General features: G+C 36.9%; 1 protein-coding gene across 2 annotated transcripts in view; it reads right to left on the bottom strand.

Annotated features, from left to right (window-relative positions):
- LOC107549259 (adherens junction-associated protein 1-like) overlaps nucleotides 1-24,777 on the bottom strand; it is a 68,541-nt gene that overhangs the window by 16,403 nt on the left and 27,361 nt on the right. For both annotated transcript variants that reach the window (XM_016230274.1, XM_016230282.1), the window contains exon 2: nucleotides 11,335-12,062. In XM_016230274.1, coding sequence (XP_016085760.1) covers nucleotides 11,335-12,062 — 728 coding nt within the window. The remainder of the gene's footprint in view (nucleotides 1-11,334; nucleotides 12,063-24,777) is intronic.

The raw sequence follows: 24,777 nt of genomic DNA, 5'->3' as shown, positions 1-24,777 counted from the left end.
AAATAGGCCTAACAAAGTGAAATGTCATGAGACTGCCTTTAAAATAGGACAGTAGTGGAAAGAAAAGAGAGTTTAAAAAAAACTAGGACAAATATAAAACCCAAATAGCACCAATTTAACAGACAGGACCTTGAAAAATATATGCAAAGGAGACACATACACAGGGGGCAGTATTTTAACTGAAGGTTATGAGTTTGTGCTGCTGGGACCCCATAGAGCAGAGACCACAGAAGCAGACACTCCTCTATACACCTAAAGGACATTTAGAGGTTTGAAGCAGGACAGGATCTGTCAGCTAAATGCTCTATTAGTGCAGCCCAGGCCTGGCATCTGCAGCTACAGATGGCTGTAAAGGGCTAGTGAGATGGAGTGGAAAGGAGATGCCTTCACTGAGTGGTTTCAATCATGTTGTGGTTTGGCTGGAGGAGTACTCATGGCAAAGCAACAGGTTTGAATGCACATTCAAAAGGCAAGAATATGAAACTGAAAAAAAAAATGACTTTTTTGTATGCAGGAATTTGCATGCAGGAGTATCCAGATCCTTCAAACTTCAAATGAACTGCTGTGCGTCTGGCAAGTTTAAATTGACTTTACAGGAGCAGCAGTCTCACCAAAATCACACCTTGAAATTTGTTCAGTGCAAATCCCAGCACTAACACCAGAGATTTTTCACAGTAATCTAAGAAGTCAATTTAGTTTTAATGGGAATGCTGTAATTTCATTATAAGTGAAATCTCAGAGAGAAAGAGACAGACAGCAAGAGTATGAGGAGACAGAAAATCATTTTTTCCATGACGACTGAGCGCTATTAAAAATGTTATTTTTCCCTGTGTGTTAAAAATGATTAGTCTATGCATATATTCTCTGTGCATGCAGAATCTCTGGGGTTTAGGAATCTATTTTTTAAATCATTTTCCAAAAGCAATTATGCATTTTCTGTAATATGGGGATTTGCAGTGGAAAGCCAAATTCAGAATCTATGTCCCTATGAACCTTTTAAAGGGGTGTTTTGGTACCTTTAGCTGCTTTTATATTATAATTATGATTATATTATTATGATTTCAAATCAGAACAAACATCTTTAACCATTTATTTTTGCATATTTTGTATTGCTCTATATAAGAATTTCTACGCACACAACCATTTTAATGTTTTTGAAAGAACTTTCTTATGCTCACTAGGCTGCATTTAATATTGTGACATATTACTGCAATTTAAAATGACTTTTCTATTTTAATATATTTTAAAATATAATGTTATTTCTGTAATGGTATAAACATATCGACGAGGACACGAAAAGTTCAGTAGGCTTTTTGCTTTAAATGAATGGTTATTGTCATGGTGTAAAGAACAGAAACTGCTCTTTGTTAATAACTGGAATATTTTCTGGGAGCGTCCTAGGCTGTTTCGCTCTGATGGTCTGCATCCCAGCAGAGTCGGGGCGGAGCTCATGTCGGACAACATCTCCAGGACGCTGCGCTCCATGTGACTAGTAAGTCAAATCTCAAATAACTGCCCTGATGACTTGTGTTCTACCCGCTTAAATGATAGAAGTACTTGTGCTGTCCAATCTATAAAGACTGTGTCTGTTCCCCGAATAGTGAGGTCAAAATATAAATTTAATGCAGGATCTAGAAAAAATCTGATCGTGAACTGTTTTTTTATTTTATTATTGAGAAATCATTCTAATATGCTAATTTGGTGCTCAATAAACATTTATTTTTAAGATCAATGTTGAAAACAGTTGACCTGCTTAATATTTTTGTGATAACTGTTATACATGTTTTCAGGATTTTTTAATGAATAGAGAACGAACAGAATTTAGTTCAAATAGCACCCTTGCTGAATAAAATTTGTAATATCGTGAACTCCAAAAAAAAAAAACAGGAAAGGCAAGGGAAAAAACAATTATTTTATCGTTGGCTCACCTTAAAAACTTCTGTCTTTCTTCTATGAAACATAACAGAAGATATTTAGAAAAATGTCTCAGTGGGGTATTTTTATTTTTTTTGGTCCACACAGTCAACTAGGAGTTCACTGTTGTTTTGAACCCCACTGACTCGCATTGTATGGCCATAAACAGTTGAAACATTCTTCAAAATCTCTTCTTTTGTGTTGTACCCATATGTTTCAAAACAAGTGTGATGTAACAGAAAGCCCACAGCACTACACTGATGCTTTATAATTCAGCGCAGGGACAGAACGTGTTTAGTTTCACAATTTATGATTCGTGGCCACTGGATTTTAAAAGTTTAAAAGCATGTACACTGAAAAATGGATGTGAATGAGAGGGTTCCACTTATGAATGGAATCCTAACTTATTCATGGGCGATAATAGGAATAGCAATACAAGCACAGGCTTTCTCATGTGTAAACCCTATTTGCTCAGTACATTAGTTAAAAAACTGTTATTTCTGCACCAGTTCTCCTCTCGCAAACCAGTGAGAATGACTAAATCTCCATCAGTTACATCCTTGTGCTCTTTGTGAATCTAACTAAATTTACGTTTGATTGCATCAGTTTTCTGTTCACAGAGCTGTTGACTCCTGCTGGGTGCCCCTCTCCCATTCATTTGTGGAAACGGGCTTGATGAAAATCTTGCCATCCAACCGACAACCACAAACTGCAAATATCCAGCTCTAATTTTGAATGCATTGGATCTGTAGAGGAGGGGAAAGGGGTTTGAAGTCTTTCCTCCCCCTCCGGATGTTAACCTTCTCCCCCTTTGCTCCGTTTGTTGTCCTCCCACACGCCCCACTTGATCGCGGGAAAACTCTCATCGCACCTGCTGATGGTTCACGATTGCCAATTAACATAGATGTCAAGATGTCAATCTCACTTGACTTCCACTGAGCTACAGCATGCTACAGCATTCCCAAACCCTTCCTGCAAGAGCAGAGCGAAATGGAGAGGAGAAAGAGAAAGACAAGGAGGCTCAAAGGCAATTATTGTAAATGCCTTTTCCCAGTGTCAAAGGCTACCCTGCATAATTCAATCGTTCTGTACAGTGTGGGAGGGAGAGGTGGTCAAAGTAGACTCTATGGTTGTATTACTTAACAGATAATGAAGTTATCCTGGATGGAACTACTTCACGGCTGTCTGTCAGAGCAGCCCTGTGAGCTTATCACCTTTTTAAAAGGTTTACCTCGGTGAAACCAAAGGACCTATTGGATGAACAGTTTTGAGAAAGACAGCACTTATAACCTAATATAGTTCATGTATTACAATTCAGGCAAGGCACATCGCTAAGGGGCCTGTGAGTGAATTTAGCACACCTTTGACAGGAAAAATGTCACCTTTTAATAAAATGGGAACACATCAAACTGGAGGCAATAACTTTAAAGCACCAACTTTACCTAAAATTAGTGCCCCTGAAAACATCTCACAAACCTTGTACTGCTGCCACAACACAAGGTCATCCAGTAGACCCTTTGGGACCTAACATTATGTCTTTCTTTCAGTAGCCACAAAACAAACGTACATGGTGGACTGACACAATGGAGGTAACGTGTATTTAACATTTTTTTCAATGTCTTTAATTTGCTTTTTATTTATTTATTTGATTTTTAATTGTATTTGACAAATACAATTAAAAACATCTCCATGCACCATGGTGGGAAAAACTGAGGTATACATTTGATGTGCAACAAATGTTGTAGGATTTGAAGTATGTACTATGTGTAGTGCATGTTGTAATATGTGAGAATTATGGGTATTGTAATTCTGGTGAGTATGTGTCATGCTTATCAGTTTAAAGGTTTTATTTTAGTGAGACTACACAATAATGCATATGTCTTTTTAGAATGTCATGTCAAAATGAAATCATAACTTTTAAGCATAGCTTATACTGAATATCATATCATCAAACTACACTGTAAAAAAGTCAAAGATTTATTGGAATACAAAAAAAAAAAACCCGTCCCTTTCAATACATTTAAATAAAAAGGAAGAGGTAATGTAAAGTAATTCATAACTTTCCATAAAAAATGAACATGTAATTACTATTCATAATGAGAAATGCAACATTGTAACACATTACCAACATTTCCAAATAATGATTACAACTATACCTGGGTCTCACATATTGTCCCTCAGTAAAGTAGAATTTACTTTTGTTTTTTTCTACAGGAGAAGGATTAGATATGGAATATATAACAATTTGCATTTGTGGAATGTGGAATCAATATTTCCAGCTTTCCAGTAATTATTATAATTCTTATTTTATTATTGAACACCCTTCATTTAGCAGAGCGTTATTATGAGTAATAAGGATGTCACAACATAATTTCATAAAATAAGTTATCTAAAAAATTATTTTTCCAGCCATTAACTTTTAAGCACAGTCCGGCTTGGATAAATGCATAATTTTGTCTTTTCCTTATTAAATGTTCAATTAACCTTTGAGCCTGGGGAGGTGATAACGAGCTTGGAGTGCTGAGCAGCAGGACTGTATCACATTTTAATCAACTCACGCACATCGTTAACCTGATGGCTCCATCTGTGATCTTCATGGTAATGCTAGAATCTTAAATGGAGACAAAGGACACACACACGATCACACAGGTATGCACTGAGGACATTTATAATATCTGGAGAAATTAGTTTGTTGCATGAATGCAATTCGAAATCTGACATCTTTGCTTATGGGTGCCCCCCGCACCCATAAAAAAAATTGTTCTAAGAAAGTTTTGGTAAAAAAAAAATAAAAAAATTGCAAACATTTATTTTGTTATGTGAACATTAAGGGAAGATTCCATTTTATAAATTTGCAAACATTTATGGGAATGTTACTTTTGAATATTATCAAAACCTTCTGAAACGAGTACTAACATTTGGGAAAAAAAGTATTAATACATAGAAAGTATAAAATAATTTATTATTTGTGCAAATGTTGCCTACACATATATAATTATTATAAAATACAAGACTTCTTTGGGTTGGCCATTCATGCAAAAAAAAAATGCTATTTGTAGAACCAGATTGTGTAATTACGGTTCCTACCAGCAGGGGCTTTCTGGGCCATACCTTGACCCCTCTGAATGCACACATACTGTAGACACAAAGACATACACATACACACACAAACGGATGGGTAAACAGCTGAATCATGTTTGATCTGCAGCCATAAAATCTTCCTTGTGCTGTATCAACAGACCCGCAAAGTCAAGGCTGTCACCAGCAGGAATAATACGTGACTCTAAAATATAGTCTAGTCAGCACTGATGCATTGCACACAGCTGCGATGCAATGGTCCTTGGGGAAAAGCCTGATATAGTTCATCATTAAACTGAGTGAAAGGTTTCTAGGCTGTCTTGGATGCTCGCTATTAAAGGAAAATTAAAGGGATATTTCATCCAAATAACAATTTCTGTCATCATATACTTGTTCCAAACTTGTATGAATTTTTGGAATATATCAATATGAATGTTGAAAACAGTTGTGCTGCTTCATATTTTGAAAATGATAGACTTCCATTGAAAAGTTTGGAGTAAGTAGATTTTAAAAAATGAATGAAAGAAATAAATTAATACTTTTATTCAACATGGATGCATTAATTTGATCAAACGTAACAGTAAAGACAATTATAATGTTACAAAAGATTTCTATTTCTATCTACAAATAAATTGAGCTTTCTGTTTATCAGAGAATCCCAAAAAATGTATCACGGTTTCCAAAAAGTTATGAAGCAGTTTTCAATTTCTCAAGTGGATGCTTGAAACATTCTTTTAAATTAATTGGTAACACTTTACAATAAGGTTCCTGTCAGGGTTCTGTCACTTCGGTCTAGTGTAATTCATAGTTTTGTGACAGAGCCCTGACACTCACGTCATGTCAGTGCTTTCATGTGAGCGTGCGGCTTCGAGTGTGCTCGAGCCGTGCGCTCTCGTCTGCCTGTACTGTTTCATGTTGGAGCGTGGTGTTCAGATCCCGGCACTCATGTCTTGAGTTTCGGTTTCGTGTCGGGGTCCGGACACTCGCGCTCCATGTTCTGTCTGTTGTGGGAGCGTGCGGTCTCGAGTTCGCTCGGCCGTGCGCTCTTCTGTCCACGTGTGTTGTGTTTTGTGAAGCACGCGGTTTGTGTTCAGCCACGTGCTTTTCTTGTTGTCTTGTGTGAACACGCGGCTTATGAGTTTTCTCATTAGCTGCGTGTTCGTGTCTTTTGTTCTAGCACATGGCTTGTGATTTGTTTTGCTGGCCATGTGCTTGTGTTTTGTGTGAGCACATGGCTTTTTGTCTTTGATTCGGTGTGCCATGTGCTCATGTCAATTGTCTTGACCCCTCCAATCTTGTTACCTGATTATTAGTTAATTTGCCCCACATGTGGTCCCTCATTACCCTCCTCATTTGCTCTCCATTTATTCTCCTTGTGTTTGCAGTCCTGCGTCAGTTCGTCATCGTCTATCCCTGGATGTTGCGTGTCCAGATCCTGCCTTGCCTTGCCAGCCTGTTTTTCCCCCACGGGGTAGTTTTTGTTGGTGTTTTGTTTATTTTTATTACCCATTTAAACCCTTTTTCTGCAGTACTGAGTCCTCGCTCCATCCTCTACCCAAACCTTGACAGTTCCATTAGTTCATGTATTAACTAACATGAACAAACAATGAACAATACATTTCTTATATTATGTGTTAATGTTAGTTAATGAAAATACAGTTGTTCATGTTAATTAACAGTACATTAACTAATGTTAACAAGCACAACTTTTGATTTTAATAATGCATTAGTAAATGTTATAATTAACGTTAACTAAGATTAATAAATGCTTTAGAAGTATTGTTCATGTTAACTAAAGTAGTTAACTAATGAACCTTATTGTAAAGTGTTCCACAGAAGAAAGAAAGTCCTACCGGTTTTGAACAATATGAAGGTGAGTAAATGATGACAATTTTCATTTTTGGATGAACTATCCCTTTAAGAGCCCTGCAAAAAATAAAAAATAAAAATAAAATTCAGCTATAGTAGAGCATCTCCAATACCATAATGAAAGGAGTTAGTGCTGTTGGTGTCCTGGATTTTAATCAGGCATGTGGACAGTTCCATCGACCTCCATGCACTTTCTATACTTTGAAATGAACTCTGCTGAACACCCGCTCGTATGCATGTCTAATGCTCCAGTTTGGTATTCACAGCCCATTGCTTATTTTCCCCCTATTACTTTGCATGTCAGAAGCAGTTTAGTACTGGTGCAGGTTTGCGAGGGGCTAAATTTACCCGGGCTGCTCGCTGAATGAGGAAGCAGAAGGATTTCACCTTGATAGGTATTTCGTTTCATGAGACAGGTTCAGCTGTAGCTTGACAGAGATAGATAATTATGGCATGCCTTAAGGGCACTACATAGTACTCATTTTCATACTGTATATGAAAGACATGCCAAGGCAACATACTACATAATGCATTAATATTTCAGATACTGTAGATCTAGCATCATCAAGAGACACCATGCAGCATTTCATGTTGTTTCCATGTGTAGAATAGAGTGAAAGATTGTATTCTTCAGGGATTTACATATCAACATGCTATTTTTTCCATCTGCAGTTCCATCAAGTTTTAATATTCTCAGGTTTCTTGTTATTTGTAAGAGTCACTGACGAGTGACTAGGCAGATTTATTTTCCCTTATGGCAAAATAGCACTTAAAAGACAGCTACGGACTGTGTGCAGCAAACAAATTATTCAATTTGCACGCCTCAGTTGTATTAAAACTATAATTAACACCAGTATTTTTTTGAATTCACCAGATAATTAAAATATGCAAAAACACTGCAGCATTGTCTGTATGAGCCCATTTCACTTGCTTTCATACACAGGAGCAAAAAACACAAATCAGTCAAATTAATTTAGCAGCAAATATTAGATTAAACTGCTTATTTCACATACTGTGACAGCACTCTATGAATGTGAGCCACTACCTCGGGGTTCCCACAAAACACAAAATAACTATTTACATTAACTTTTTATATTAATTATTTGTTTTAAGCAAACTATTAACATAAAGTAACACTGCTTAATGTGAACATCTTTGGAACAAAAGAAAAGAAAATTCTATTTCAGTTTTTCTACTTCAAAATGTCTTGTTTAATTCAATGTGTTACTTGCCATTTCTTTGTAATTATTTGTGATATTTACTTGCAATTTCTGAGAAAACTTTTTAAACGTATTTATTTTTTGCCATGTCAATATTTTCACCACAAAAATAAGAAATTTTATTCTTAGCAACATGATTTTATGTGTCATTATTTTTTAAATGTGTCAATTTATATTTATACACATTTATATAAGTTGTAAATATTTATATAAATAAATATTATATACATATTGATGCTAACTGAATACTATTTTAGCAAAACCTCAACAGAGTTAGCCAGCTAGTTGTCATTGCCTAATATTTAATTCAGCAGAACTTGCAACAACAGTATTTAATACACTTCAGAAAACCAAATGCTTTATGTTAAAAGCCATAAAAACATATGTACATGGTCAACAATGATACACTGATACTGGTCAGATAGGGCACCAGCAATCAGGCCATCCTTCCAGATTACCTACTTCCTTTTCATAGGTGAAGTGTGTAAGTTATGCATCACTAATGTCACCAATAGAACCGCAGAACTAATTAATAATAAATAATGCAAAAATAACTCATTGGTGAAGCCAATGTTATTATGTCCAGCCCAGTCGGGCCTTACAAAGAAACACGTTGCTTGTAATTTGATGGAAGTAATGGCATAAAAATTACACAAGAGTTTTTTAAAACACAGAGGTGTATATAGCATATGAGATATATGTTTCTACAATCTCCTCTACTAGTGTTAGACTATGTGGTTGTGAACTGTCAGTTTGGTGCGATTGATATTTTGCATTCACCTGCGTAGCCTTTATAAAGATCAGAAGAAATGAAGAAGAGGAAGAAAGGCGAAGAGGATTATTGGAACAGCACTTTAGAGATTAAGGCAAACCTTACACTGGCCTTTAGATGTAATGACACTGCTGTCCTCACTCCAGATTGACTTCATTTGGCTAATCATTCCTGTGGTTAATGAGGCCGTGACATTTGATTGGAGGTTGACCTTTATGCTGAAATACAATTCGACATGCATGGATGTATGTACTGTAAGTCTCCATTCAGGGGAGTCGTAAAATTGTTCTCGCTTGTATATTACTCATTGTTAATATCTTTCGCTGCTAATGTAATCTATGGCATTCTAATGTGCAAAACTTGTGAAGATTAATAACTTTGCTGTACAGAAGATCTGTAGTGTAGAATTAAGGGATTAAAACATATTTTTCGGCAAATCAGCAACTTGTCAGTTTTAGGGGTCATGCTATCTGTCTTTTATTATGTCTGGCACTGAACCACGCTTTTGTGTAAACTTAATTATACATTTTTGCCCACTTCGTAGACTATAACAGATCTCTGTGCATGGCATATACAGATAGTGTCAAGCCAATTTGTAGAAAGTGTCAAGACACTTCCCCTTTTGCACAGATTTATGGAGCACAATAGTTGATCTACCCAGAGGACTTCACACTGAATGGATGACTAGCCTAATGCTGTGCAATACCAAACACAGAGGACAGATTGCAGCCTAATGGCAGACATGAGAGCTAATGCCAATCATCATCCTTCTAGGACAGAGAATAGAATAATCTCCCCAGGATTCACAAATACTACTAACAGATACTGAGGTTGCCATATGTAGGCTACTCTGTCATGCAGTACCAAAGCCTAGATTATGCAATGGAGCCAATGATAAATGTAACAGCAGAAGAGCATTAAATCCATCTTGCTGCCTCTGTGCCCAGACAATGACTAAACAAGCAACATTTTGCATATGAAAACTGGTTTTCAGGCTTCTGGGGCTCCAGAACATCAAGAAAGTTTTAGGGATGATTACGATGCTTAGTTCTCAGTTGAAACTGAGTGTTGAAAAACTGGACATTAATAAATAAACTTTTTTTCAAATGTAATTCTTATTTTTTGTAAACCTGAACTCCACACACTATATTGCAGAATCTCAAAAACAGCAAAGGATGCACAAAGGAAACTATGCTGCCTTCAAAACTGGCCAAATTTAATCAACTGGCCATCTAAAATGTAAATAATAATTGCCTTTTAAATTCCAGTTAAATTCCTAAATTTGAATTGAAAATTGCGGTTCAAATTGAAATGTTAACATAAATTGTAATTGAAAGAATTATAGATGATCAGCAGATTAAAATGATTTCTGAAGGATCATGTGACAATGAAGACTGGAGTAATGGCTGCTAAATTTCAGGTTTCTGTGAATCTAATTAAATAAATGCAGCCTTGATTTATAAGAGACTTATTTCAAGAACATTGAAAAATTCATATCATATATGTACAACACTGTATTCTTCCGCCTGCTTAAGAAACTTTAAGCCACAAAAAGCAAAAGTGACACATTTCCACTTTCACAAAACTTTCAACATAGCCTATTAAAGGGGTCATATGATGCGATTTCAAGTTTTCCTTTCTCTTTGGAGTGTTACAAGCTGATTGCGGGCTCTGTCTTTACATAAATTTTGAAAGATGAAGCTCGCGATTATGGTAAGGGGTGTTACATTTCCGACGAGTGCTTGCATAGTTCGGCCAATCAAAATGCACTGGGTCAGCTGGCCAATCAGAGCAGACTGCGCTTGTCGGAAGGAGGGACTTTGTAGAAAACGAAGCGTTTGAGAGAGGCGGGGCATAGAGGACCTACAATAATGTACAGTATTTGAAAAATAATGTGTTTTTTGAACATTAAAGCATGTCAACATATTCTGTTACACCAAATACACAACATAATGATCTTTAAAAAAGCATCATATGACCCCTTTAACCAATATGACAAACTTTCAACACTATACTTTCAACATTATTTTCTCCATATTTGCTTATTTTCCATAATTATGCAGCAGCTGATGTTTTTCACAGCAAAATTTATCCAATTAGAGTTATCCAATATTTTCACCAAAAAAATTAACTAGCTAGATGGACGCTCTTGGCCCTTCAACAATTTAACCACCTTCTTTGCTGTAAATTGCCGAGCAGTTGTGTGCCAATTACAGCTTCGTGAGTATTTTCCACCCTCAGTTTTTCAAAGAACCCACACAGTGTTTTTGATGCACTGCATTGTGGTTTGAGACCCAAAGGCCTCTGCACTATATTCATGAATGACCTTAAACCGCCTGACGGCCCCTAAAAATATATTTTTGTGTTTCGCCGCCTCTGAATTTTAAATATGTGATCAAACATACGCTGATTAAGTACCTTACACAGATTAGAAACAAAAACTACATGAAGAAACAGCCGCCATTCAGATTTATGCCCTACCTGGTGTGTCCCCAAAAGGTTTCGGTGGTTTGGCAGTCACTCTGGAGTTGCTTGGCTGTGTGGTGCTGTGCCTCTTAGGATGTGCAGTTGTAATCACCGCATACGTCCTTTGGGGGCTGCGTGTGGTAGTGCTAGTTACGGTAACTGTGGTGATGGAAGGGGCTAAAGAGGTGACGGTGGCATTCGAGGTCACCTTCGCCTCCTCCTCAAGCCCCTCGTCGACCCCTGTAGGGCCCCAGTCAATAAATCCTGCCACTGTGGTGGTCCTCCCCTCCAGGGAGTCATAGCCGTCCCCTTTCAGCTGCCTCCGTGAGCGAGATAAATGCAGATTTAAATCAGATTTACTCCCCTCTGGTAATGCAACCGACTTCCCTTTGTCAGAGGGGGTCAATTGGCACTCCGCACAAAGTTGTCGTTTTTGGAGTGACCTGCGGTTTTTCCCCCACAGTTTGGTGCCCCCCAGCACCCCATGATTGCCTAGTGATGGCAAGGGAGGGGGAACACCACGATGCAAGACACCCAGAGTCCTCAAGTGCTGGCCGGTGAGTGTGTCCCGACTAGGCAGAGGGTGTGGCTGCCAGCGGGGCACTGATCTGGGCAGCAGTTTGAGTGTGAGCCCTTGGCCTGCTGGTGCACACAGAGACAGATCCATTGTGAGGTGGACAAGGATGAAGAGGATCCACATTCTACATCCCAGCATTCCTCCAGGTCGCCAAGCAACCATGGAACTGAAGAGCAGAGAAAGAGAGAGAGAGAGGGAAATCAGCCGCATTGGAGAATCTTAATCAGTGCATGTTTTATACATCACAGAGAGAGTATGCAGGCTCTGCAAAATTTACACAATTTCTTTACCTGAAAGACTGTCTTATTAGATCTTTGAAGGACTGACTACAGTAGATTGGGTTTTACTGCACTCTTTGTAATGTCCTTATTTCCAACACCATTTTCCAGTCTAGCGATTTTCGCTCTCGGCTTCGTTCTGCTCTGTGACTCACTAAGTTCTTATAAATTGACCTCCAATATTAATTAGATGTGTGATTCCCCTTTAACAGCTAGATGCTAAAAGCACACTTCAATTTTGTTTTCAAAGACATTTCCTTTCAAAGACACTCTTCAATTACTTTGCTTTGTAAACAAACGTTCCTCTACCTGAATTGGTCTCATGGTGCTAGCAACGTAAAAATCATAGGTTTACACATACCAATAAAATGTATTGCTTGAATGCACCACATATTGCTTTGGACAAAAGTGTGCCAAATGTCTGATATTTATTGGAATCTCTGAAAATTCTGCCAGTGATCTAATGTTGGGCTACAGATAAAATACAAGCACAACTATAAAGTGTTTAAAAATTTTATGTATAAAAACTCATTTATATTATATTGTGAAACATTTCTAAAATTAAGTAAAAAGTCAATTATTTTTAATATATAATACTACACAAACTATATCCAGATATTTCCTTCAGATAGTTCCTTCATTTTACCTTACTTTTTGTCTTTTGAAAGCAGAATTAAATAGTAATGTATGATTAGATTTGGTGGTTTAAATAATAATAATAATAATATCACATTTCATTATTATGACAGTCCTAAAAAAGCATTTTGTACAATTTCTCTCTTTTGTTTTCCTCATTTTTTCACAGACACCCTAGCACCCCCTTGTGGTCCTTGAGGGTCCTTGAAACCAATTTGAAGACCTCTAGTGAAATAAACTCCTCAAACCACAAAATGTCCAATTTCCTTCCACTGTGATTCTACAGTACCTCCCTGGTTTGTTTCAGCTGAACTTGTTTAACTTGTTTTAGCTCTTTGAGGGGTGCTGGGGGTTTTTTCAATTCCAGAACCTCAAACACATTGAAATGGGCTGTCATACCCATATCTAGAAGCCAAGAATCTCTATTGATCCAGACAGAACGAGAGTTCATTGAGACATATCTGTAATCTTTTCTGTCCTTCAATAATATTGGTCATGGTCAAAGGCTAATTTAGAGGGATTAAAGAGCCCACACATGGCCACACATACTATTAATGGTCTTTGTGTTGCTTTGAGTTCAGAGATTATGGATTGTATAGAGTTATCTGACCCATTGGTGAACTGGCATGTCTGAACCAGCAAGTCCAACATAAAGTAAAATATGAGTCACACTTGAAAATCATATATTTGAAATATACTAAAACAGTTTATAAAACCACAAATCGAAAGGAATATAAATTCTCTTTTCATCTAAATCGCACTTTCATTCACCTATACTCAAGAGCCTGTTCAGGATGCCGCTTCATCTGTTTATTCCTAAGCACACTAAAAGAGGGCCCTTTGCTCTCCATTTTCGCCTCTTCTAGTCTCTCTTTACATTTCTTTCTCACTTTCCATTCGGAAAAAAAAATACTTGTGGGATCTGGTCTGACTGAACTGGGTCAGGACCTTGGGTTGGCCACTCATCTTAGAGATTTTACCTCACTAATAAGGTCCTTCAATCCCATTGGGCTGGGCCCTGGGGGGCCTGACTCACACTCCCTGTGCTAATGTGTTCCATTAGAATGTAATTCCTGTCAGGAACATCATTGTATTTACTTAAGGAGACGGATCGGAACCGATGTTGTGCTATTAATGATCACCTGTCTGCTGGCTTTTGATGGAATTAGGTGGCTACATTGTGAATTCAAGGAGGCTGCTGTGATATTAATGAGGGCTAAATTAAGGGTCGCACAAGACAGGGTGTGAAAGAGAGTGAAAAACATTGAGGACAGCTTTGCATGAACAACCCCTCCCTGCTCTTTACTTATAACGCATCAGCTACAATTCGGGTCACTTCAGCATGGTGCAACCCATTTAGATTCTGCATTGTAATTCAACACATCGTCCACAAAGCAAAGGTCTTGTTTCTATTCACAGAAAATTCACAGACTACAAACAGGCGCACATTTCAAAATGAGCTTTTTGCCACACAAGCCAATTAAGATGGCATAGGCAAACCTCTTCCAATTACTTGCCATTCATATGAATGTTCTCTAAATTTGTTGTTGTTTTTACCAACATTTCATAACAAACTTGTGACTGATTTATTTGCATTATGCATATAAACATGTCATATCTTACAATTCAACCCACGTAAGGTTAAAGTTCTTAATAAACTTTTCGGCCAACTGGCAAATTACAGTATTGTGTTTTATTTAATCACCAAACTTGTATTCTGCTGAGTTTTGCAGGACATTGAATTGATAACATATGAAAATGAATAAATAAATTGAAAACAAATACAATTAAATTAATTAATGCAATAAATTAAAACTACAAGGGACAAAGACAAGAATAAAGTAGATGAACAAAGAAGATTTTCCTTTTGAATATTTATTAGGCTAACGTTCACTATGTTTGCAAGCTTGCATAAGATTTGTGCTTAGTTGCTTAGATTTAACAGCAGAACAAATATAGACTCAGTGGGAATATATAATTTCTTTTCTCATCCATATTCATGATAATGGGGAAAATATATATTTTATTTAAATGAAAGCGCTAAAAGAACACATTTCCTGACACAAGGAAGTTGAAAGAAGAAGCTCGGGAGTTCCTAAAAAGTTAAATGGAAAATATGCTATCTGAAAAAGCCAGAAAGAAAATGATAAGACCATCTCTTTTTTCCATCTCGCTCATATCCACTCTGTTAAAAGTAAAGGGAATAACATTATAAACACTGAATGAACTGATCATGAGTTTCACCAAAGTCCTTTTAGGCAATCTTCATAACGCCCCCAAATGCTACTTCTAGCTCTGTGGAAAGAGATTTAGAAATCCAGAACTGTTTGCCAAGCTTACATTTCAAAAACATATAACAAATCACCAATAAAATCTGCCTGAATGGTTTGAGAAACGATTGCTTTTTTGTTAATAATTGCAATTTCTCCCGTTTTAATTTGAGTGAATGGCCAGGCTCCTCCTCGTATTGTCTGTGGTTTCACAGATTCACACAGAAACACTTTTCCCCAGAGCTCTGAAGCTAAAGGTTACAGACACTTCTTATTTTATGATGCAACAAATTATGGGAAATAACACAATAAAAGGGGTTTATTAACCATTACACAGAGAGAGCGTACTCTTTTGATCACTTGAACTTTCCCTCTCCTTTTTTCTTTCTCTCTTCTTCTCTATATTAAAATTTTAATTCAATTTGTAGCTCAGTCTGTTCTGATGAGTGTTGCAGGGTGGGACAAGGTCTTATATGAATCCCCTTTATAGACAGTCATTTACTGACCCTCTCAGGACTAGACGTCATGACTAACACACCACACTGTGCAACAAATAATACTGTTAAAGCTATATAGACAATCAGGCATAACATTATGACCACTGACAGGTGAAGTGAATAACACTCATTATCTCTTCATCACTGTGCCTGATAGTGGGTGGGATATACAGTATTAGGCAGCAAGTGAACATGTTGTCATCAAAGTTGATGTGTTAGAAGCAGGAAAAATGGACAAGTGTAAGGATTTCAGAGTTAGACAAGGGCCAAATTGTAATTGCTAGACGACTTTACTGGGTCAAAGCATCTTCAAAACTGCAGCTCTTTTAAGGTGTTCCTGGTCTGCAGTATGTGTAGCTATCAAAAGTGGTGCAAGGAAGGAACAGTGGTGAACCGCCGACAGGGTCATGGGCGACCAAGGCTCATTGATGCACGTGGGGAGCGAAGGCTGGCCCGTGTGGTCCAATCCAACAGACGAGCTACTGTAGCTCAAATTGCTCAAGAAGTTAATGCTGGTTCTGATGGAAAGGTGTCAGAATACACAGTGCATCATAGTTTGTTACGTATGGGGGCTGCATAGCTGCAGACCATTCAGGGTGCCCATGCTGATCCCTGTCCACCTCCCAAAGCGCCAACAGTGGGCACGTGAGCATCAGAATTGGACCACAGAGCAATGGAAGAAGGTGGCCTGGTCTGATGAATCATGTTTTCTTTTACATCACGTGGATGGCCAGGTGCGTGTGCGTCGCTTACTTGGGGAACACATTGCACCAGGATGCACTATGGGAAGAAGGCAAGCCAGCGAAGGCAGTGTGATGCTTTGGGCAATGTTCTGCTGGGAAAACTTTGGCCCTGCCATCAATGTGGATGTTATTTTGACACGTACCACCTACCTAAGCATTGTTGCAGACCATGTACACCCTTTCATGGCCTTTCATTCTGCCACAAAGCAAAAATGGTTCAGGAATGGTTTGAGGAGCACAACAACGAGTTTGAGGTGTTGACTTGGCCTCCAAATTCCCCAGATATCAATCCAATCGAGCATCTGTGGGATGTGCTGAACAAACAAGTCCGATCCATGGAGGCCCCACCTCGCAACTTACAGGACTTAAAGGACCTGCTGCTAACATCTTGGTGCCAGATACCACAGCACACCTTTAGGTGTCTAGTGGAGTCCATGCCTCGACGGGTCAGGGCTGTTTTGGCAGCAAAAGGGGGACCAACACAATATTAGGAAGGTGGTCATAATGTTATCCCTGATCGGTGTAAATAATACATAATTCCACAGGGCAGGCAGATCCAATATTAAACATTAACATTAAAGGAACAGTTCACCAACAAATGAAAATTTGCTTAAACATTACTCGCCCTCAGGCCATCCAAGATGTAGATTAGTTTGTTTCTTCATCAAAACAGATTTTGAGCAAATTTAAAGCAAATGTTCATCCTTATGATCATATTCTCCTCCATGATTCGAAATGATCTTGAGCTCTAGAGCATCTGACCGTCTGATCAAAGTTCAATTTGATTAGCAACCAAGAAATAGTGCAGAATCTTTCTTTGTTCCTTTTACATCATAACATTGATTTTTTTCCCCCTAAAACTAAAACGTATTTTACACGTCTAAATTAAATTTTCAATATGGACTCAGACTTTAGGACTGTAGGTTACAAAGGAATATAAAATAATAATGGTCTAAATACACATACAAGCACAGTATACTGTATATCCAGAGGGATTATGGTAAGCACTATCCCAGGTTACTATTAATGAGATTAGAGGTTTGGTAGATATATGGCCAGTGGAAAATTCAGGAACATCAAGTACTAGTTACTCAGCTGTCTTCACATCCGATGAGTGAATGTCTTCACACAAGACAATCAAGCACCGTGATCTCATTCGTCCCATTACGAATCATCACACATACTCTCTAGACACAAGACGAAACTTGAGAAACCCGACCCGAATGGTTTCTGACAGCAAGCCAAATGCTCACTGACATATGACTCATGGGCCGATTTTTCAGCTGAATTACACTTCAGAGAAGTGTTGCAAATAAATATGGATTCCATGCCTGCATTTTGGATAAGCGGGTAACTTATATCTGAGTCAGTCTGATCCTCATACAGCTGACTGAATTCTTGGATCCTAAGCAGATTGAAAATATTTTTATTATCTATATCTATATAATTATCTATATTTACCAATGTTGCATAATAATCTATTTTATAAGATAACTAGTGGAGTCTGTTGTAATTGTGAAATCAAATGGGCTAACATTTACTACCAATAAGATACCATAAGATATTCATTATTTAAGTGGTCTGTATTTATATAAATGTATGAAATACATGAATATAGGCTTATTAATATATCGGCCTATTGTCTTACTTAAAGGGTGATTACATTAGTAATCATAGATATTTGTATGTAAAATATACATTTTGTATCATACTACCAAATTACTCAAAAACAATCCGAAATTACGAAATACTTCATTAAATAGGCAAATTTATAATTGAAATCCAGATAGGACTAAAGGGGATGGAAGTAAAGTCATATAAACTTTTTCTTTGACTGAATGAAATTATTATTAAACCTTGCATAAAAGCATAAAATATAGGCAGAGAGTGTTTCTTATTACAAATGTTCATTAAAAAAAAGTGAATATCTACTAATAAGACCACATTATAAAAACATGCCATCATTGGACACAATTGTCCTTGTCATTCATATATGGTTCATAAATTAATTGGAAGGATTTCACATTTCATATTTAGAGACTGGACAGGCAGCTGTCGTCCTCGCATTGGTCCATTAGCACATGAGCGTATAAAAGCACTGCATCAGAATATGCTTCCTGCTGGATCACTGAGATGTAAATGGTTGTTTCACATGCTCTGATCTGTGTGCTGCAGAACCAGTGTGTGTGTGTGTGTGTGTGTGTGTGTGGTGACTGTGGGGGAGATATCTCCAACAGCCTTGCACTGACATTTCATATCCCTGCCACAATGATGACAGAACATGACTCCCTCTTCACACATGTGCCCTCTCAACACAAATACACACACACATAGACACATACAATGCCTCAGAGAAAGAGAGGGAGAGAGACGACTGAAAGACTGAAGGCTTGTAAAGAAAATAAAATTTCAAATCGATGCTCGTGAAATTTGCAGAGAAATGTCACAATTCTTGATACCAGTTCTCATTACCACAGCAAAAACTAAATGCTATTGAAGAACTTCCTTTAAAAATAAATGTTCACTTTAAATATGAAAATAATAATAATAATAATAATATGAATTACTGTTGCTATGATCAACAGAAAGTAAAATGAAATGAAGTTGTGAATAAAAAAAATAATAATAAAATAATAAATCTTTAAATATGGAAGGCCAATAGAGCCATGTTGTAAATAAATAAATAAAAGCCACATTAAATATCCCAGGCAAATAATGCTAATTTGTTAATCAAATAAATAAATTACCATAAATTAAAATACATATAAAATAAAATAATATAACAAAATATTAAAAGCCATATTAAATATGCCATGAAAAAATGGTAAGTTGTGAATAAATAAAATAAAATAACATAAAATACTGTATTTATCTGGACAGCACTGCTAGTCTGGCTTAGAAATGGCCAGTAGGAAGCTACTGAGGAAGGATCTCCTAATAATTATACAGATATAGAAGCATCAGAAGCAGGCTGGAGAGAAATGACAGGGGTGTCTGCGTATGTGAGAGTGTGTAATGAGGCTTAGCCAAGGAAAAGGACAAATCCCTGCTCTCTTGTTGGGAGAGATGTGACGTCATTGCAAAGCCCTGCCATTAACTCACTATAGGAAAGATTTCACACATTAATCTGCTGACAGGTCTTAGGTAGTACAGCAAATCAGTGAGATTATCTTCACAGTTTTTCAAAGACATGCCTGAGCTCTTCAGTGTAACAATGTTATTTCTCCAAACACAGATTTATGAATCAGCAAAAAAGGTGCTGTTCCTGCAGAAGTAAGACATAAAGGTCCCAAAATATATTACAATGAACAGCTCCTTTAGTTGTTTCAGAGACATGCTAGACATTTGAGGCTGTCTGGAGCTGAGACTTAAATCAAATGAGCAGCAGGTCTCTCTTCAGCACCTTGGACAGCGCCACGACTGCTGGCTGCCAGTCACAACAGCGCACAAAGCTACTGCTGAAAGTTCAGGGTCAACAAGACAACATTTACTAAATTACCCAACTATACCACACTCTGCTACTGTATTTACATCTTCAGCCTATAATTTCAGGGTTAGGTTTAGGTTTCATGGTTACACTACAAAGTAGTCAAAATGTGCATTTTTTTACCTTCAAATAGAGCTACTTCTACTTGATTTCACCCTAGAAAGGGACTTGTTGTTTTTTATTGTTAGTGAATGAGTGGTTCACAATGAAACTTTCTAGAACCTTCACTATCTCTGTACCTCTGAACGAGTGGCAAACTTCGACCTGATCTGTTGAGACCATCACATCCTTTAGGAAACAGCTGAAGACACTTCACATGCAAGTACCTGTAACAACAACTTATTTTCTCTTCTTCTCTGCATTTCACTTTAGCTTGTGTACTAATCTAATCTTCCACTTGAAACATGATACTGCAAATATTGTTGGCTCTTATGATAACTTGCTTGTAGTGCTCCTTATATTTAAGTTATTTAGATAAAAGCATCTGCTAAATGAATAAAGTAATGCAATGTAGTATAATATACACTACCATTCAAAAGTTTGTGGTCACAAATAATTTTTAATGTTTTGAAAGTATTCTCTAATGCTCAGCAAAAATGCACTTATTTCTTCACAAAATAATACAGTAAATACAGTAAGATTGTGAAATTATACAATGTGTAATAACTATTTATTTGTTTGTTTGTTTGTTTGATTGATTGATTGATTGATTGATTGATATTTAAAATGTAATTTATTCCTGTGATGTCAAAGCTGAATTTTCAGCAGCCATTACTCCAATCTTACTCCAGAATTTAATGATTTAATTATTAATTGAATGTGTCCTTGCTGCATAAAAGTATTACTTTCTAATAGACCCCAAACCTTTCAGGAGTTTACTTCATTTTAATGAGTTTGCAAAGATTAGCAATGTCATACAAGACCTGTAAAAAATGTTGATTTACTTGATGGAAATAATCTTCTCATGCAGACAATGAGCACTGTGGAAGATGCGTCATAAGCCGTCATGTGGTATTTTTACAGTGTGAGAGATTTCTGATAAGCATCATGGCTTGTGGCTCAAGAGAGTGTAAGTGTTAGTGAGCAGAGTGGGTCGAGCAGCCCTGAAACGATCAGATCCTCCAAACATTCAGCACTGTACACACATGCATACGTGTGCCAAAACACACACACACACACTTCCTGTCTATTCAGCCTGCCTTTCCTGGGTTGTATAGTGAGTATCTCCCTGAGCAAGTCTCCATGCTGCTTTTCACAAACCTAAAATAGAACTCAACAGATACAAGAAACCTTTCATTTGCATTGCATTAGAAGAAGCTCACGAATAGCTCCGTGAGGGTCCTTTTACTCTCTCTTTCTCTCCCTCATGCATTTCTTGTTCCAGGGGAAACTCTATGTGATCAAACATGCCTATTCATCTGACTGGATGGAACCGCCTAAATGCAAAGGCAGAAAAATAGATACAAAGAAAGAAACAGAGAGACAAGAGAATCAACCATTCTTCTCTTTATCTGACAGAGATATTTGCCTTTTCCAAAAGCAGTCTGGTAGAAAACAGATAACTGATGACCTCCAATGCAATCGCCTCATCCCTCTCTTCTTTCACTAGAATGAGACTTTAAAGTTCGCTTTTTGCATCTCCCCTGGACTCGGACAGAGAAAATAATGGATGTTTAGTGCCTGACAGGCATAATACTGACTATCGCATCTCCAAACAAAGTTTATGGGAAAAGACCTATAAAAATAATGAAAAAAATGGAATGAACAGCCCACACGTCTTCGCTTAGCCCGGATCACTGCGTACCTGTCTATAAAACTGGCCTCTTTAATGCTCAGTGGCTGAGTGTAATTCTGAATGGCAAGCATCAACGTTTGTTTTATTCTGGTCCTGAAACCACAGGCTATATCTGCTCTATTAATAATCTATGCTCTCAGCTTGGCTGTGAGGTCATCTCATGTACGCAGGCATGGGGGCATGAGAGCAAGACAGGAAATGTGCATCTCACCTGCACAGGACCTCACCTCCCTGAGATGCCCACAGGCTTTTCTGAAAGTGGCCAAACAGCAAGCAGTGAGAGTGCACCAACTAAACAATCAAAAGAGAGGGGGAAATACCCATGCCAGTTTATAAACAGGAAAAAAAGAGCCTACTGTACCATTCAAAATTTTTGGGGTTAGTTTTTTATTTTATTTTATTTTATTATTTTTCAAAGCATCACAAAGGATTTTTATTGTCAATAAATATGTTTTATTCATCAAAGAATCCCCCCCCCCCAATGTATCAGTTTCCACAAATATTTTAAGCATCAAAACATTTTTCAACATTAATATTAATAATATTAATATTGAGTTTTAATGTTTCTTGAGCATATTAAAATGTAGAATTATGAAGGATAATCCTATATGGCAAAAAACATATTTCCTAATACATTTTTAAAATATATGAAATATACAAAAAATAGCCAAAAAATAGCCAAAAAAAAAAAATATATATATATATATATTGAGTGTTATTCAAATATATTTACATAACTTTATTTTCTACCAATATATTTTTATTTCTATTTTTTTATATAATTTAAAAAAAAAAAATATATATATATATATATATATATATATATATATATATATATATATATATATATATATATATATATATATATATATATATATATATATATATATATATATATTTTTTTTTTTTTTTCAAGCATTTAAAATTTTTTCCCACCATATTTTTCCATCCAAGAAAATGCATTTGCATGTATAACACTACATCTGAATTAAAATCTGAAAGGAACATGTTACAATACATAAACATTTAACATTATTAAATCATTATTAATATAGTTTTGATCTCTAGTAGACTATACAATCTACATTGGCATTTAGTCTAGTTAACTAGCTAAACAACAGGAAATTCTCAAGGATGATATAGCTGCCCTGATGAACTGACGTCAGCAGAAAAGTGAAAACTTTGAGCGTCTTGTGGCAGTGGAAGCTACAGTCAGTTCCCTTAAGGCTCAAAATAGTTTGTCATTGGAGCGTCTGGACGATCTGGAGAATAGATTGCGATGATCGAATCTGGGTATACTGAATGTCCCCGAGGGGAGCGAGGAGGCAAAGACCTCACCGTATTTGTTTCAGAGCTTCACCTGAATACAGAGGTATTCACAAGCCCACCACCGCTGGACCGAGCGCACCGCTCTCTTGGACCCAAACCTACAACGGGTAAATCTGTGCATGCTTTTGTGCTGTGTTTTCACTGTTATTGTGACCACGAGCTTGCCTTGAGATGGGCTGGACAGCATGAGGTGAAGTTCAAGGGGAATACTCTGAGGATATATCCCAATCTGAGCACTGCCCTTGCTAAGAAACGTGCCACTTTTAACCCGGTGAAACAAGCTCTGTATAAAGAGGGCATTCAGTTTCGTCTGCTGTACCCCATACGCCTTAAAGTCATGTTTACGGGAGAGAACCTCATCTTCGAGACCCCAGACAAAGTAAATTACTTCTATGAGAAACAAGTGCTTGCTCAGAAGGGAAAATAAGACTGCATTACTATTAAAATGACAAGACTGGTCCATTCAAGAGACTTCTAAGGAGACACATAACACTTACTGTTATAAACTATAGGTAAAAGGAAAGTTCATGACAAAAACTATTGTGGAGTTTTTGGAGCTCATTTGTTCTTTTCCCTTGTAGCGAATCAGCTCATGGGGAAATATGAATAATTAATCATAACTAGTTATAATCAACATACACATACACAGACACACACACACACGCATACAGTTGGTATAGGAAAGGGTTAAAGCTTAAGCAGTAAAGAGGAGAGAAATAAGGAATGACGTTATGGAACCATTTGCATATTCAGCAGATTTACAGCCTGAAGGAAACATCAGATTCTTAGTTCAAACACACCTTTGTAAAAAGGTGCAAATGATACCTAATGTATCAATTAATAAGACTAAGTTTGAATACTTGCACGTCTCGTCTGTCTGAAAGAGAGGTTTGATGCAATCTGAAGATTCAAATTGATCTTTGCTGAAGTTGGTTGATGAAAAAGAACCAGTTTGAGTCAGAGAATCTTGGTGAATAGAAAAGTCAAGGCCGAAGCCTGGCACGTACTTAGGGTGTCCTGGAGCGTTTGCTCACATCTTCATCTTCTCAGAATTCAACCAAACCACCTTCAAAAGGGGTGGACTGATCAGGTATACTCAAGTACATTCAATACTAAGAGTAGGGGTGTCACCGTTTTGATTAGGAAGGGTTTAGACTTCAAAGTCCACAAAGCTTTGCCATTGGACAAATAAATTACATTTTAAAATATATTAAAACAGAAAACAGCTATTTTAAGTTTTACTGTATTTTTGATCAAATAAATGCAGCCTTGGAGTATATAAGATTTCATTTATAAACTTTAAAAAACACTCTTACCAACTCCAAACTTTTGAACAGTGTATTTTACAAAGATCAGCAAATCTCTATAGTAACTGTGCGTTTAAGGCCTTTTCTGCAACTTTTCCTGTCTGTTTTTCTTTTTTGTCTTTTATTGTACTAAATAAACTACTTTTGTTTATTTGAATCAAATGCTGGTCAGGACTAGGCATGGGCCGGTATGAGATTCTGACGGTATGATAACCTTAGATTAAAAAAAATATCACGGTTTCATGGTATCACGGTATTGCCATTACAGCTGGGTAAAAAATCTGGGTAAAAAAACAACTTTTTTTCCACTGAACACATTTTATTTTTAAGAAACATATAGAACATTTTGGAACAGTAAACATGTCCGGCTAAATAATTAGAATAAATAATTAAATTCTTCTTAATTAAATGCAGTCACTTAAGTGAGCCTAAACCTGCATCTCAACAATAATCAGAACATAAATAAATTATTTTCTGTAAAAAAAAAATCCCTATAAATGAAAAAAATGCAGTCACTTAAGTGAGCCTAAACCTGCAGC

Source organism: Sinocyclocheilus grahami, unplaced genomic scaffold, assembly GCF_001515645.1.
Source record: "Sinocyclocheilus grahami isolate Dianchi unplaced genomic scaffold, SAMN03320097.WGS_v1.1 scaffold16.1, whole genome shotgun sequence".
NCBI classification, from domain to species: Eukaryota; Metazoa; Chordata; class Actinopteri; order Cypriniformes; family Cyprinidae; genus Sinocyclocheilus; species Sinocyclocheilus grahami.
The sequence above is the reverse complement of the archived record's forward strand: the minus strand, read 5'-3'. Positions and strand labels throughout refer to the sequence as shown.